Here is a 17,344-nt window from a genome sequence, read left to right as displayed (position 1 = left end):
CGTAATCCGGGAAAGAAACCTCACCATCGCCTATAGCTTGCAACGTTGTCATGATTACAACGTTTTGCAGACGAATTGTACAAGAAGCCGAGGATGAGGACTTCTCTCCTTATACATAAATCTGTCCAGTACAGATCTATCTAACTTCAGCTTGATTCTAGTGAACCGTACATGGAGTAAAGTTTCAAACTGTTCGAGGTAGAGTTTGTAATTAATATTTGTGCCCTGCATTACGAGTATATGCCCGACATTAGTTTGCTTTTGGAAGGCAATAAACATCTGGTGCTAGGGGACTTCAATACTCATCATGAGCTTTGACATTCCATCCTAAGTCCAGAGAGCTACAGAGCTATCTGATGAAATTGATAGTTCCAAATTTTGCACGGTGAACGAAGACGCTCCTACGGGTATAAGAGGACTGATAAAAGACGTAGCCTGAAGCAAAATTTCTTTCAGGAAGAGTCTATAGAATAAAAATCTCTTTCAGAAAGGGAAAGCTCTATAGAACCACAATTTCTTTAAGAAAGAGTCTATAGAAACACAATTTCTTTCCGGAAGGGTCTATAGAAGCAAAATTTCGTTCAGGAAGTGTCTATAGAAACACAGTTTCTTTCAGGAAGGGTCTATAGAACACAATTTCTTTCAGGAAGCGTCTATAGCAGCACAATTTCTTTCAGAAAGGGTATATAGAAGCAACCTTTCTTTTAGAAAGGGTATATAGAAGCAACCTTTCTTTCAGAAGCACCCTTTCTTTTAGAAAGGGTATATAGAAGCAACCTTTCTTTTAGAAAGGGTCTATAGAAGCAACCTTTCTTTCAGAAGCACCCTTTGCTTCAGAAGCACCCTTTGCTTCAGAAAGGGTCTATAGAAGCACGCTTTGCTTCAGAAAGGGTCTATAGAAGCACCCTTTGCCTCAGAAAGGGGGTATAGAAGCACCCTTTGCCTCAGAAAGGGTCTATAGAAGCACCCGTTGCTTCAGAAAGGGTCTGTGGAAGCACCCTTTGCTTCAGAAAGGGTCTGTAGAAGCACCCTTTGCTTCATAAAGGGTCTGTAGAAGCACCCTCTGCTTCAGAAAGCGTCTATAGAAGCACCCTCTGCTTCAGAAATGGTCTATAGAAGCACCCTTTGCCTCAGAAATGGTCTATAGAAGCACCCTTTGCCTCAGAAAGGGTCTATAGAAGCACCCTTTGCTTCAGAAAGGGTCTGTAGAAGCACCCTTTTCTTTCAGAAAGGGTCTGTAGAAGAACCCTTTGCTTCAGAAAGCGTCTATAGAAGCACCCTTTGCTTCAGAAAGGGTTTGTAGAAGCACCCTTTCTTTTAGAAAACGTCTATAGAAGCACCCTTTATTTTAGAAAGCGTCTAAAGAAGCACCTTTTCTTTCAGAAAGGGTCTATAGAAGCACCCTTTGCCTCAGAAAGGGTCTATAGAAGCACCCTTTGCCTCCGAAAGGGTCTATAGAAGCACCCTTTGCCTCAGAAAGGGTCTATAGAAGCACCCGTTGCTTCAGAAAGGGTCTGTGGAAGCACCCTTTGCTTCAGAAAGGGTTTATAGAAGCACCCTTTGCTTCAGAAAGGGTCTATAGAAGCACCCTTTGCTTCAGAAAGCGTCTATAGAAGCACCCTTTGCTTCAGAAAAGGTCTATAGAAGCACCCTTTGCTACAGAAAGGGTCTATAGAAGCACCCTTTGCTTCAGAAAGTGTCTGTAGAAGCACCCTTTGCTTCAGAAAGCATCTATAGAAGCACCCTTTGCTTCAGAAAGGGTCTATAGAAGCACCCTTTGCTTCAGAAAGGGTCTATAGAAGCACCCTTTATTTTAGAAAGCGTCTAAAGAAGCACCTTTTCTTTTAGAAAGGGTCTATAGAAGAATTCCTTCCTTCAGAAGGGGTCTTTAGAAGCACTTTTTCTTTTAGAAAGGGTCTATAGAAGCACCATTTCTTTCAGAAAGGGTCTATAGAAGCACCATTTCTTTCAGAAAGGGTCTATAGAAGCACCCTTAGCTTCAGAAAGGGTCTATAGAAGCACCATTTGCTTCAGAAAGGGTCTATAGAAGCACCCTTTGCCTCAGAAAGGGCCCAATACGGATTGAGGCGACTGCATCGCCCGCATCTTAATTGGGCTAAAATTTCTCGAGTTTTCCTTGGCAGGTGGCATTTTTTTTAATGGATGGGGGTGGTTTCCGAGTGCATCAGTGTGAATGCTTTTCAAGTCTGTCGGCTTACCACAGACCGCCCCATTGGTTTGTAAGAGGTCAACAAGATTCCTTTGTCTGCACCCCAAGTGATGCTGGCTAATGAGTTAAGGATCTTGTTCCCACAAATGATTTTGTCGCAAATAGCTGTTGCTTGTGGACGACTTAAACATGCTGTCGATTGTTAACCTAACATTATAGAGTAATTAGTCGTCGGAATGGAACAATATTTTTAAAGTTAACCCTTTTCCATCGATTTAGCGGCGGAAATTTTTATATTCCTCAGATGGAACAACTACAAAAAGCCTTTTATGTAGACATTGACATACATATGTCGTCAATGATAGGACAGGACGCCAAGATCATACAATCATCCGCATACATTACGATTTGTATGCAGCATCGGCAACATCGCCTCGCCTTGGGGTACTCGCTGTTTGACACCACAGATCTTCGATTCTTTATCGGAATTCCACAAACGATTTGCGTCCACACATATAGTTGGTTATCCAACGTTTCAAACACGGATGCAGGGAAATCTTCACCATGTCCTCGAACAGCTTGGAATGGTTGACGGTATCGAAGGCCTTCAATAGGCGGCATGGCATGGTTCAGTCCTCGACTGCTGTGTGTGGATATGGCGTGTAATGCTGTTGTGATACATTGCATTTTTCGAAATTCATGCTGATGTTGGGGAACCGGGAAACAGCTTTTCATCATGGAGAGGAGTAGACAGGAGAAAATTGAGGACACTTGTCTGATTCCCAACTACGTATTCATCCATCTACCTAAGATTTACCAATGAGATTCCGTGTGGGCCCAAAACTGTTCATGATTTCGCGTTTCATATGACATATGCATGATCACTTATGGTAAATTGTGGCGACTCAGAGGGCTCTTATACGCTGTAGCACATTCCTCTACCCCCATCAATTTCGGGCTGCTCTATAAATTACTTACTTAATCCTCTACCCTCTACAGAACAATTTTCCTATAAGCCCAACTAAGAAAGATCCTGTCTATTTGTTGCTCTACTTCTCCAATTTGGAATACCGTGTTTGTGCCCTATAAATTTATCATCCTTGTTTTAGGGATTCGTGAGTGATTAACCGCCGCCCATAAATAAGCTACTACTGTGCTCTAGACACTTTTTTCCGCTTGTGCCAGTAGACTTTAAGAGTAAGTTTCCTAACTATTGGGTCTTCAGGGTTCATCACGCTCATTTATCTCTTTCCGGTCTATTCGACCAACAGGTATGTAGTGAGCGACTGCATCTGCGATGATGTTCCGAAAAATTCTCTTAGCCACCCGAAGATCTCGCAGGACGATCCTCATCACCCTCATTTGCCTCTGCTGGGAAATTTCTGGTCTAATTTTGGATATTCGATCAGCAGGTGTGTAGCGAGCGACTGCATCTGCGATGATGTCCCGGAAAATTTTCTCAGCCACCGAAGATCTGAGGGAATGGACAGCTCTCTGAAGTGGTGATTGGTAAATTCATTCTTTGAACCCTTGCCAATCAGTTTTCCATGTTCAGAAAAGTACGGAGATCAGAGGTTATGAGGTCGTGTGGTCTGTTAACCAAGATGCCGATAGGAGGGTGGTCTGAGTCAAGAGAAGTGACGGGTTGCCACAATGGTGTTCAGGGTTCGTACGACGAACCTCATCACGCTCATTTGCCTCTGATGAGAAATTTGGTTTAATTTCGAATAGTCTACCAGCAGGTATGTAGTGAACGGCTGTATTTGCGATGATGTAGCGGATTGGTAAATTCTTTGAAACCTTGGCAATCAGCATTTCCATGGTTCAGAAAAGTATGGGGGTCTGGTGGTCTACCTACGGAGACGATGATAATGCCAGGTTTCCTCATTTATCAGACCTGGTGCCACAATGGTGATATCTGACGAGCTGTGGTAATCTTCTCTAATCCTCGTAGGAGCGTCTTGATTCACCGTGCAAAATTTGGATCCATGAATTTGCTCGGCCAGCGCTGACACCTGTCCCGGCTCCGTTTGGGGACCAACTGCTTACGAGGTCGTACCAGAAACTTAATTCTGGGATCACGGGTACCAATTAGAGCTGGCAAACTATCGATAATCCCAACATTAGATATTTTCGATATTTCATTTAAAACTCGATAGCTATCGATATTATCGTTAATTTGTCATTACCATTAATTTGAAAAAAAAAATGGCGGAAATGTCTATGCTTTTGTTGACATTTTGCCCACGTACTTCATAGAAAAATTGCTTTAAATTTGTGCGTGTAACTACGGTCTTACTTTTTCACATCCATAAAACCGAAACCCGCGTAATTTCTATTCACTTAGGGGTTTTTAATCCGATAATATCGATAGAAAGGGTGCCACCGTGGTGCAATGGTATGCACGCCCGCCTTGCACGTAAAAGGTCGTGGGTTCGATTCCCAGGCCAGGCAACATCAAATTTTCAACGGTGGCAAAATACCCCTCAGTAATGTTGGCGACATTTCCTGAGTATTTTCAGACATGTAAAACTTCTCTACAAGTGGTGTCTTAAGGCACGCCGTTCGGACTCGGCGATAAACAGTAGGTCCCATATCATTGAGCTAATATGAATCGGGGTGCACTCATTGATATGAGAGAAGTCTCCCTTGTATCGTCTGGGATGTTTGTGGAACAATTATAATATCTATAGAAAAAACTGTCTATCGATATTGGTGTTTTAACAAATATTCGATATTATCGCTAGTACCATCGATTTTTTGGTTTGGGTTGCTTGAGTATCGTGGTGGTTGTCATTGTACCCAAACAGGAATTTTAGATTGGTTCCGTGCCAAACCAAGATGGTAAACAGGGGCAAACACTTGAACACAATTGGTACCTCACCCACTACGGTGCAGGATGCGTTCGTTGATCCCATGTAATCAGCTCAGTGTTGTGTGAACACCGTGGCGTTAGACCGGAAGGTAGGTTCCTAAGTTAAACATGACATATATGTAGCCCTCTGCTCATGTCCAAAGACGGAATACCAAAGCTCATGATGGACATTAAAGGTTCCTATTACCAGACGGCTATTGCCCTCCAAAAGCGGACTAATATCACACACATAACACAGGGCACAACTATTCTTCGGTGGTATGTACCCATTAAGCTATCCTAACTCGCAAGTTCGAAGTTCCATGGCACTAAAGTCTAGCTGAAGCGTGATAGGTGTATACTCGACATACTGGTGTATAGAAAGGCATGTCCTCCTTCTCCGTTTTTGTACGATCCATGGCAACGTTGCAAGCTACAGCTGATGGTGAGCTTTGTTCCCTGGATCGCGGAGACCATGATGTTTCTCGGATTCAGAAAGTCTTAAATTTTTGTTAATTTGTTGCGGAGACCGCTGAAATTGAATTGGAGGAACGATAAATTTTTGGGGCGCTGTACAACAACATGGGTTGCCATCGTGGTGCAATGGTATGCACACCCTCCTTGCACGCTGAAGGTCGTGGGTACGATTCCCCGGCCAGTCAACATCAAACACTTTTCAACGGTGTCAAAATAGTTGGCGACATTTTCTGAGTATTTCAGCCTTGTACAACATCTCTACAAGTGGTGTCTTAGACACGCCGTTCGGACTCGGCGATAAACAGTATGTCCCATATCATTGAGGTAAATATGAATCGGGGTGCACTCATTGCACACAATTATTATATTGTACAACAACATGCGGTGTTAGATGCAGCATATTTTGTTGGGATTGCGGTGGTGTCTCGTATTCCGACGACGAAATTGCAGCAAGCAACAACATAACTCCTATCGCAGTAGTCCTGGAGTGCATCCATTCTTTAAATTTATTACATATGTATAACTGATGTAAACATGTGGTTGTGGCGGATCTGGTAATCAGAACAGATCCATGGTCCGGGGTTTTCGCTATCCCGGCAAGGACAGTAGAACTGGGAACAAGCATTCCTGGATATATTGCCGCTGCCATGGTAAAAAACATAGGAACATTAACACATAATTGTTGGGGTGACGCCCCCTGGTCGAAGATTTCTCCGAGTCAACCCGGTGCATAGAACCGGCCGTCGTGGAATTGTGGGTCATATTTAGGTGTTATTTTGTCTCATTTTCTGTTCCATTTCACTTCCCTCCCGTATGGCGGGGGGTAATGTTGGCCTTGAACTTGTCAAGTACATCTGTCAGTGCACATTCTCTATGACAAACATTATACGCGCAGATTCAGGTCATGTGCCTTAAAACATTTGCGGGAGGGGGGGTTCGTTCCTTTTTTTCATGGTAGTGTTTTAGCGTGTTTTTATTCAACATTTGACTTATAACATTTTTTCAACGCTCCCAATGTTAAACTATTTACAGTAGCAGTCAATTATCTTACTACAATAGGCAGCAGCACTTCATATAAATTGATCTCATTATTAATTTCGATTTCATTTGATTTCGTTTTTGCAAAAATTGAAATTAAATTTAAATTTTAACAAATGACAGACGGCGGGCTCAGTATTATTCGATGGCTTCTCTCGATCGAATGTCTATATTATTTTATGCAATATCAACCTACATAACAGTCAGCAATGCCAAGCACAACATTTTCCGCCCACTAAGCAGTGATCCTCGTATCGTTGGTGGTGAAGAGATTACAATTGATCGGGTGCCATATTTGGTAAACTTGCGACAAAATGGACAATTTACTTGCGGTGGATCGCTGATAACGCCACAATGTGTCCTAACGGCTGCACATTATGTTTACCGAGTACCTGCGAATAGTTTAACTGTAGCTGGAGGAGTTTCAAAACTTTCAGATAATGCAGAAGTTCATCAGATACAGCAAACATTTGTCTCAGCATTTTATACGCCCAGCACATTGGATATGGATGTGGCAATTTTGAAATTAAATCAACCATTAAGGGGTACCAACATCGCTACCATTCCATTATGTTCCAGTAGACCGGCGGATGGTGAACTCGTTCAGATTTCTGGTTGGGGCTATACCAGCGAAACAAATCGTCAACCTTCAAATCAAGTTCGAACAGCCAATGTACGTGTGGTCGCCAGAAGCGAATGTGCTCAAGCCTATGGTGGTCAGGCCACACTAACTGGCAGCATGTTTTGTGCCACAATACCTGGGCAGAAAGATTCATGTTCTGGTGATTCAGGTGGACCGGTCATCTATCGGGGGCAAGTGTGTGGTATTGTTTCATGGGGGTTTGGTTGTGCTCGTGCCGAATATCCTGGGGTGTATACAAATGTGGCTAGTTTAAGAGTGAGTGCTTATATTCGAAGTATTGTAATGACAAATTGTTTGTGAGAATGTCGAAGTGAAATAAATTGAGTTTTTGTTTTATTTACAGAATATTTTCCGACTTCATGTGAAATAATTTTTCAGCGAAAAAGTTGAAAGTCAATTTTTTCTTTATTTGAAAATTTTGCATTTTAGGGCGAAGATCATTTTTTAATATTAATTGTTAATTAATTTCTCGTTGGAATCGAGCTTAATGACCAATGATACAAGTGAGAAGGGAAAGCCGAAGATTCGAACCCACACAACCACTACAATGTGACAAGCATGTTTCGCTTTTTGCAGAGGGTCTTCAGACATATAGAAATTAATTAAAAACAAGTAAAAAAGTATCAGTCGGCTTTGCCGACAGAGATATACCCTCAGCCTGTGCAAATTGAAACACTTTTTTCACAAAAAACTTATGTATTTAGGGGGTTTCAAAATGTTGGTCGTATGAACCGACAAAAATGTTGATTAGGATTAAAGTTCAAAAATTTTGAGGAAAAGGTACTTAAAGGAATGGACCGACAAAGAGGGTGCCATAGGGGGTTCTTAGACCCTTCGGGCTGTTTTCTCAAGAAGTATGGACTTGCCCCTGAAACAACTTTTACCATCGTAATTGAGGCAGCGAATGTAAGTTGCTTCAACAAAAATCAAAGTGATTCAATAGCAGGTCTTAAAGTGAACTTATCCAAAATTTTGTGTGGTAGGTGATTTATATCTGGTAGATATTATGGACCAAATCGGTCACTCCCATCAAGAGTTAACGTGTGCACAATTTTTCCGAATATTTTCCGAATCGGCAGAATTATCTTGCGCTTCCACCCATAAACATGGTGTCATAGGGTTTGTTTTTCAACTTTCAGGCTATTTTTTCAGGAAGTATGGACTTGCCCCTGCGGAAACTTGTACCGTCGTATAGGGGACAGTGAATACAAGATGTTACAACAAAAACCAAGGCGATTCGAGAGCAGGTCCTAAACTGAACTTTTCCGAAGTTTTGTGTGGCAGGTACTCGAAGGAGTTTACCGATTGAGTCCATATTGGAACCTCATCTAAGCCTGGTAGAAATTTCATAATGTGCAAAGTATGGACCAAATCGGTTACTCCCTTCAAGAGTTATCGTACGCACAAATTTTCCGAACATTTTCGAACTTTTGTGGGGGAGGTACCGGAAGGAGTGGACCGATATAATCCATCTTTGAACTTGAACTAAGTTTGGACAAAATATTCCGAAGCCAAATTTTGGACCGAATCGGCAGATCCGTTCGAGAGTTATCTTGCGCTCCAACCACTACACACGGTGTCATAGGGTCTTTTGTAACTTTCATGCTATTTTCTCAGGAAGTATGGACTTGCCCCTAATGCAACTTACAGCGTCGTATAGAGGACAGCGAATACAACTTACGTAAACAAAAATCAAAGCGATTCGAGACCAGGTCCTAAACTGAACTTTTCCGAAATTTTGTGTGGGAGGTACCCGAAGGAGTGGACCGATTGAATCCATATTAGAACCTCATCTAAGTTTTGTAGAAATTACACGATGTCCAAAGTATGGACCAAATCGGTTATTCCCTACGAGAGTTATCGTGCGCACAAGTTTTGCGACAATTTTTGAACATTTGTGGCGGAGGTACCTGAAGGAGTGGACCTATATGGCCCATCTTCGAACTTAAATCGAATCTGGACAAAATATTTCGATACCCAACATTTGAACCGAATCGATTGATCCGTTCGAGAGTTATCGTGCGCACCAGCCTGCCAGACAGACAGACGGACGGACATTGCTACTCAAAATTGTCTGAAACGGATATCGTACAAACATACTTGGGGTCTAAAACCATTATTTGGATGAGGCACATTTTTGGTCGTATCAAAGTGTAAATACCCTCTTTAGCCTAAAGGCTGAGGGTATAATTAATATTAAAAATTTATCTTCGCCATAAAAGGCAAAATTTTCAAATAAATAAAATCAGCTGAGCCAGGCTGGGGTATGAACCCTTGAAAAACACAAGAAGAAAGGTGTTGTCACGGCGTGAAATAACGTTCAAAACCAAACTCATAACTTTCAAAGGCAGCGCTAAGCGTTTGTCATGAAAGCACAACTAAATGGGCAAATACCCATCGTTGTTGTAAAAAACAAAGAAATGCATTTGCAAGAAGAAAAGTTCGATGGCAGAGAAGCCGCTCCACAGCCGATATGTCTGAAGAGCCTCTGCCAAAGGCGAAACATTCATGTCACATAGTGGTGGTTGCGTTGGTTTGAATCTTCGGCTTTCCTTTTTCGCTTGCATCATTAACCTCGATTTTAACGAGAAATTATTTTTTTCTATTTTTCATATATCCCTAAAAGTATGCTACTATTACTGAAATTATGGCAAACATTGTACGTTATTACCTAAATTTATTAGAACAAACTTACACATTTGGTATCAAAACTTTGTTTACACTTTTAAGTTTTTTGAACTGTAAACAAAACCATTCGAACACCCATGGACTTCGTGGAGGTCACAGATAACTCGTTCAGTAGGGCCTTAAAAAATATGTGTATAAATAAAATCTCAAATTGATTTTCAAACAGTTGACACGATCTCTTTGCAAAATGATGATAATAAGATATTTATTAATTGCTACATTAGCATTCAAGTCGGCACACAGCTGGCGTACAACATCACGCTCTCCACGCATTATCGGTGGCAAACGGGTCAGTGTTGAAGAAATTCCCTATATTGTGAATATACGAAATAATGGAAGTTTTCATTGTGGCGGATCGCTGATAACATCGAAATGTGTCATAACTGCCGCTCATTGTGTGAAGCATAGTAACGCCAAAGATTTGGTTGTAAGAGCCGGGGTTACATTTTTAAAAGAACGCCTCAACAAAAGAATTGTTAAAAGAATTGTCAAACATCCAAAATATGTTTCCAAAACAATTGACTATGATGTGGCCCTATTGGAATTGGCAAAACCTTTAAATGGCGTTAATATTAAGCTGATAAAACCGGCATCATCCCCACCACCGGTTGGCGCAACTGTACGTGTTTCTGGTTGGGGTTTAGAACGTGAAAACGGCTATGATTCGGAGCAACTAAAGTCGGTACAGCTTGAAGTTATATCCCGAGAGAAATGTTCGCATTTCTATAAAGATTACCGTAATGTTTCCAATGCCATGTTTTGTGCATTTGTCCCAGGTGTCAGAGATGCTTGTCTGGGAGATTCCGGTGGACCTGCTGTATTCGATAATCGTTTGGTGGGCATTGTCTCATGGGGACGTGGCAAGGAATGTGCTCGCCCCCGGTCGCCGGGAGTTTATGTCAATGTGGCCCACGTTAAACCGTGGCTAGATAATGTGATAACAAAATATTGTTAATGGCAATAAACAAAATTTAAAGACTTGTTTACGGAAGTGTTTTTTTTTTTTTTTTGCGTTTCGGATATACCGAACACATTACTACGCAATACAATTTACAATTTAGGATCTGTTTTTTTTAGTCTGGTCTTGACTATTTGTTTAAACAATTGTTTTCTGTTTATGGTAAACATGGAGATTACTTCAGATAAATAGAACTTATGCAAAAATCATACTTAGTTGGCCCCATACAAAACATTTGTCAATAGGCCGAGCTAAGCTTTTTTTATCTGCTAAAAATTTATAGAGAATTTGCCCAGCAAAAATTAGGTAGCGAAATGTGCTGAATAAACCATAGGAAAATCATGTAAACAAACTTCCTAATCCATTACATGTAGACTAATTGTTCCGAAAGTACCAGGGACTCATTCGACATCAGTACAGATAGTCCTTGAGGGGATGGCAATGTATCATCAACGATCAACAGGAATTGTCAGGCGCTTTGTTATAAATTCAAAGCATTGAAATCCCAAACCCAAGCTGATAGGGTGGAGGAGTACTTTCTAAGCACGCTTTATCTGGAGAAGTGGAGTATTCACGTTGACGACAAACACCTTGAGAGCTTGGAACGGTGGTCCTCAAGAATGAATCTATTGAAATAAATTGGCTGCGTTCAAATTGGAAAATGGGAAGGCTCTCCCGAGAGAGGTATCGGGAGAAAAGGAGAGAAGAAAAAGGCGTTTCCGCAGGAAAAAGAGAGAAATGGAAAGGCAGGAGTGTGAAAAAATCAAGATGTACTGGAGCCAAAGTGAAGTCCGAAAGTTCTACCAAAGAGTGAAACATCAAACTGATGGCTTTGGTACAGGCACATCCTCCTGTAGAGACCAGCAAGGTAATTTGATAACTAATACAGATAGTGTGCCACCGTGGTGCAATGGTATGCACAGCCGCCTTGCACGCTGAAGGTCGTGGGTTCGATTCCCCGGCCAGTCAACACCAAACACTTTTCAACGGTGGCAAAATACCCCTCAGTAATGTTGACGACATTTTCTGAGTATTTGAGCCTTGTACAACTTCTCTACAAGTGATGTCTTAGACACGCCGTTCGGACTCGGCGATAAACAATAGGTCCCATATCATTGAGCTAATATGAATCGGGGTGCACTCATTGATATGAGAGAAGTCTCCCCTGTCCCGCCTGGGATGTTTGTGGAACAATTATTATTATTATAATACAGATAGTGTGCTCAGGATATGTAAAGAAAATTTTTCAAAACTGTTGGTATCCGATAGTAGCGAAGACGGCGAAGATACCACAGATCGAATCCCAGAAGATTGTATTGAGTGTATACCGCCCAGCCAAGATGAGTGTAAACCGGCTGAAGAATAATAATGCAGCAGGAGCCGATGTCTTACCAGCCGAGCTGTTCAAAACCGGATGTGACACGCTGATAAGGTGTATTCATCAGCTTGTTAGTACCATCTTGGAGGAAGAACGAGTACCCGATGATTGGAACCTCAGCATTATGTGCCCAGTAGATAAGACTGTATGCTCTAACTATAGGGGTATAAATCTTCTCCCTATTGCTTACAAGATAGTGTCAGGGATACTGACTAAAGCCTATGGTCAACAAAATAATTGGGACAAACCAATGCGGCTTTAGATCTGGCAACCACTGACCAAATATTTACCCTGTGGCAAATAATAGTGAAGACCAAAGAAATGCAGATCGACTCCTACCACCTTTTTGTCGATTATAAAGCTGCGTTCGATTCCTATGGAACCTTTCTACAAAATGGTGCTTCTATAGGCACTTTCTGAAAGGTAGGTTGCTCCTATAGACCCTTTCTGAAAAATATGATTCTTTAGACCCCCTCTGAAAGATAAGGTGCTTCCATAGACCCTTTCTGAAAGAGAGGGTGCTTCTATCGACCCTTTCGGAAAAAGAAGGTGCTTCTATAGACCCATTCTGAATGAAAGGGTGCTTCTATAGACCCTTTCTAAAAGAATGGGTGCTTCTATGGACCCTTTCTGAAAGAATGGGTGCTTCTATAGACGCTTTCAGAAAGAGTGTGTTTTTCCATAGACCCTCTCTGAAAGAATGGGTGCTTCCATACACCCTTTCTGAAAGAGAGGGTATTTCTATATATCCTTTCTGAAAGAATGGGTGCTTCTATAGACCCCTTATGAAAGAGAGAAAGCTTCCATAGACCCTTTCTGAAAGCGAAGAAGCACATATAGAAACACCCCCTTTCATTCAGAAAGGGTCTGTAGAAACACCCTCTCTTTCAGAAAGGGTGTATGGAAGCACACTTACTTTCAGAAAGGGTCTATAGAAGTACCTTTACTTTCAGAAAGGGTCTATAGAAGCACCTTTACTTTCAGAAAGGGTCTATAGAAGCACCCTCTCTTTCAGTAAGGGTCTATAGAAGCACCCTCTCTTTCAGAAAAGGTCTATAGAAGCACCCATTCTTTCAGAAAGGGTTTATAGAAGCACCCTTTCATCCAGAAAGTGTCTATAGAAGCACCCTCTCTTTCCGAAAGGGTCTATAGAATTACCCCCTCTTTCGGAGAGAGTCACACATTCTTTCAGAAACGATCTATGGAAACACATATTCTTTTTGAAATGGTCTATAGAAGCAAACGTTCATTCAGGAAGCGTCTATAGATGCACCCGTTCTTTTTCAGAAAGGGCCTACCGAAGCACCCATTCTTTTTCAGAAAGGGCCTACCGAAGCACCCTTTCATTCAGAAAGGGTCTATAGAAGGACCCTCTCTTTCCGAAAGGGTCTATGGAAGCATCATCTCTTTCAGAGAGAGTCTATAGAAGCACCCTCTCTTTAAGAAAGGGTCTATAGAATCATAATTTTTTCAGAAAGGGTCTATAGGAGCAACATATCTTTCAGAAGGGTTTATGGAAGCACCTTATCTTTCAGAAAAGGTGTATGGAAGCACCCTCTCTTTCAGAAAAGGTCTATAGAAGCACTCTCTCTTTCAGAAAGGGTCTATAGAAGCACCCTCTCTTTCAGAAAGGGTCTATAGAAGCACCCTCTCTATCAGAAAGGGTCTAGAGAAGCACTCTCTCTTTCAGAAAGGTTCTATAGGAGCACCCTCTCTTTCAGAAAGGGTCTATAGCACAAACCTCTCTTTCAAAAAGGGTCTATAGAAGCACCCTCTCTTTCAGAAAGGGTCTATATAACCACCCTCTCTTTGAGAAAGGGTCTATAGAAGCACCCATTCTTTCAGAGTCCATAGAATCACCTTCTCTTTCAGAAAGGGTCTATAGAAGCACCCTCTCTTTCAGAAAGGGTCTATAGAAGTACATTCTCTTTCAGAAATGGTCTATAGAACGGCTTTCTGAAAGAGAGGGTGCTTCTATGGACCCTTTCTGAAAGAGAGGGTGCTTCTATAGACCCTTGCTGAAAAACAGGGTGATTCTATAGACCCTTTCTGAATGAAAGGGTGCTTCTATAGACCCTTTCGGAAAGAGAGGGTGCTTCTATAGATCCTTTCTGAATGAAAGGGTGCTTCTATAGACCGTTTCTGAAAGAGAGGGTGCTTCTATAGACCCTTTCTGAAAAAGAGGGTGATTCTATGGACCCTTTCTGATAGAATGGGTGCTTTTATAGACCCTTTCTGAAAAAGAGGGTGTTTCTATAGACCCTTACTGAAAGAGAGGGTGCTTCTAAAGACCCTTTCTGAAAAAGAGGCTGCTTTTATAGACCCTTTCTGAAGAGAGGGTGCTTCTATAGACCCTTTCTGAGAGAGGGGGTGGTTCTATAGACCCTTTCTGAAAGAGAGGGTGCTTCTAAAGACCCTTCCAGAATGAAAGGATGCTTCTATAGACCCTTTCGGAAAGAGAGGCTGCTTCTATAGACCCTTTCTGAAAGAGAGAGTGCTTCTATAGACCCTTTCGGAAAGAGAGGCTGCTTCTATAGACCCTTTCTGAAAGAGAGAGTGCTTCTATAGACCCTTTCTGAAAGAGAGGGTGCTTCTATAGAACCTTTCTGAACGAGAGGGTGCTTCTATAGACCCTTCTGAATGAAAGGCTGCTTCCATAGACCCTTCCTGAATTAACGGTTGCTTCTTTAGACCCTTTCAAAAAAGAATGTGTGTATCCATAGACCCTTTCTGAAAGAATGTGTGCTTCCATACACCCATTTTGAAAGAGAGGGTACTTCTAAAGACTCTCCGAAAGAGAGGGTGATTCTATAGACCCTTTCGGAAAGAGAGGGTACTTCTATAGACCCTTTCGGAAAGAGAAGGTGCTTCTATAGACCCTTTCGGAAAGAAAGGGTACTTCTATAGACCCTTTCGGAAAGAGATGGTGCTTCCATAGAACCGTTCTCAATGAAAGGGTGCTTCTATAACCCCTTTCTGAAAGAATGGGTGCTTCTATAGACCCTTTCAGAAAGAATGTGTGTTTCTATATACCCTTTCTGAAAGAATGGGTGCTTCTATATATCCTTCCTGAGTGAACGGTTGCTTCTATAGACCCTTTCAAAAATAATGTGTGTTTCCATAGACCCTTTCTGAAAGAATGTGTGCTTCCATACACCCATTTTGAAAGAGAGGGTGCTTCTATAGACTCTCTCCGAAAGAGAGGGTGCTTCTATAGACTCTCTCCGAAAGAGAGGGTGCTTCTATAGACCCTTTCTGAAAGGCAGGGTGCTTCCATAGACCCTTTCTGAAAGAGAGGGTGCTTCTATAACCCCTTTCTGAAAGAGAGGGTGTTTCTATAGACCCTTTCTGAAAGAGAGGGTGCTTCTATAGACCCTTTCTGAAAGAGAAGGTGCTTCTATAGACCCTTTCTGAAAGAGAATGTGCTTCTATAGACCCTTTCTGAATGAAAGGATGCTTCTATAGATCCTTTCGGAAAGAGAGGGTGCTTCTATAGACCCTTTCTGAAAGGCAGGGTGCTTCCATGGACCCTTTCTGAAAGAGAGGGTGCTTCTATAGCCCCTTTCTGAAAGAGAGGGTGCTTCTATAGCCCCTTTCTGAAAGAGAGAGTGCTTCTATAGACCCTTTCTGATAGAGAAGGTGCTTCTGAAGGAGAAGATCGATATCGGTCATTTTAGAAGTTAAATTAAATTAACTAAACATTAGGAAGTTCTTGCCCATCTTCGAACTGAAACTAAACAAAAACAAAACATGACAAAGACAAAACATGATGCTTCTATAGACTCTCTCCGAAAGAGAGGGTGCTTCTATAGACCCTTTCTGAAAGGCAGGGTGCTTCCATAGACCCTTTCTGAAAGAGAGGGTGCTTCTATAGCCCCTTTCTGAAAGAGAGGGTGTTTATATAGACCCTTTCTGAAAGAGAGGGTGCTTCTATAGACCCTTTCTGAAAGAGAAGGTGCTTCTATAGACCCTTTCTGAAAGAGAATGTGCTTCTATAGACCCTTTCTGAATGAAAGGATGCTTCTATAGATCCTTTCGGAAAGAGAGGGTGCTTCTATAGACCCTTTCTGAAAGGCAGGGTGCTTCCATGGACCCTTTCTGAAAGAGAGGGTGCTTCTATAGCCCCTTTCTGAAAGAGAGGGTGCTTCTATAGCCCCTTTCTGAAAGAGAGAGTGCTTCTATAGACCCTTTCTGATAGAGAAGGTGCTTCTGAAGGAGAAGATCGATATCGGTCATTTTAGAAGTTAAATTAAATTAACTAAACATTAGGAAGTTCTTGCCCATCTTCGAACTGAAACTAAGCTTGGATAAAATATGAAGAAGTCCAAAATTTAGACCAAATCACTTGATCAGTTCGAGAGTTGTCGTATTCTCCAGCGACTACTTATGGTACCACAGCGGGTTTTACACCTTTCGGGCTGCTTTCTCGAGAAATATCGACTTGAATGAAAGTTACTTCAACATAAATCAAAATGATTCGAAAGCAGGTCTTAGAGTGAACTTATTCGAAATTTTGTGTTGGAGGTGCACAAATATAGTCCATATTCAAACCTGATCTATATCTGATAGATATATTAGAATGCGTAAAGTATGGACGATATCGGTCACTCCTTTCAAGAGTTATCGTATAGCTTATCTTCGAACTTAAACTAAGTTTGGACAAAATATTACGAAAGCCAAATTTTGGACCGAATCGGTTAATCCGTTCGAGAGTTATAGTGCGCTCCAACCTCTACACCGGCGTCAATGGGTTTTTTGCACCTTTCAGGATATTTTCTCAGGAAGATAAAATCCCAGATAAAATCTGTACCGTTGTACGGAAGGAATGGACCGATTGAGTTCGTCGTATTGGAACCTCATCTAAGTTTGGTAGAAATTTCACGAAATTTCAAGAGTTATCGTGCTCACAAATGTTCCAAACATTTTCGAACTTTTGTTGGGAGGTACCGGAAGGAGTGGTCCGATATAACCCATCTTCGAAATTAAACTAAGTTTGGACACAATGTTACGGAAGCCACATTTTGGATCGAATCGGACGGACATGGCTACATCAACTGTAAATTGTCTAAAACGGATTTCGTCCAAACATACTTGAGGTCTAAAACCATTATTACGATGCGGCACATTATGCGTTAGCA

General features: G+C 41.7%; 3 protein-coding genes across 3 annotated transcripts in view; all 3 read left to right on the top strand.

Annotated features, from left to right (window-relative positions):
* gry (trafficking protein particle complex subunit 11 gry) overlaps nucleotides 1–17,344 on the top strand; it is a 91,678-nt gene that overhangs the window by 47,408 nt on the left and 26,926 nt on the right. The window lies entirely within an intron of this gene.
* LOC141402852 (seminase-like) lies at nucleotides 6,658–7,527 on the top strand. The gene has a single exon (XM_073984869.1). It carries the CDS (start codon nucleotides 6,685–6,687, stop codon nucleotides 7,480–7,482), a length of 798 nt encoding a protein of 265 aa, XP_073840970.1. The 5' UTR covers nucleotides 6,658–6,684; the 3' UTR covers nucleotides 7,483–7,527.
* Nucleotides 7,613–10,851, top strand: LOC141402854 (hypodermin-A-like). The gene has a single exon (XM_073984870.1). It carries the CDS (start codon nucleotides 10,058–10,060, stop codon nucleotides 10,823–10,825), a length of 768 nt encoding a protein of 255 aa, XP_073840971.1. The 5' UTR covers nucleotides 7,613–10,057; the 3' UTR covers nucleotides 10,826–10,851.

The sequence above is a fragment of the Musca autumnalis genome, unplaced genomic scaffold (assembly GCF_047663935.1).
Source record: "Musca autumnalis isolate F117 unplaced genomic scaffold, ASM4766393v1 scaffold_4, whole genome shotgun sequence".
Lineage (NCBI taxonomy): Eukaryota > Metazoa > Arthropoda > Insecta > Diptera > Muscidae > Musca > Musca autumnalis.
The sequence above is the reverse complement of the archived record's forward strand: the minus strand, read 5'-3'. Positions and strand labels throughout refer to the sequence as shown.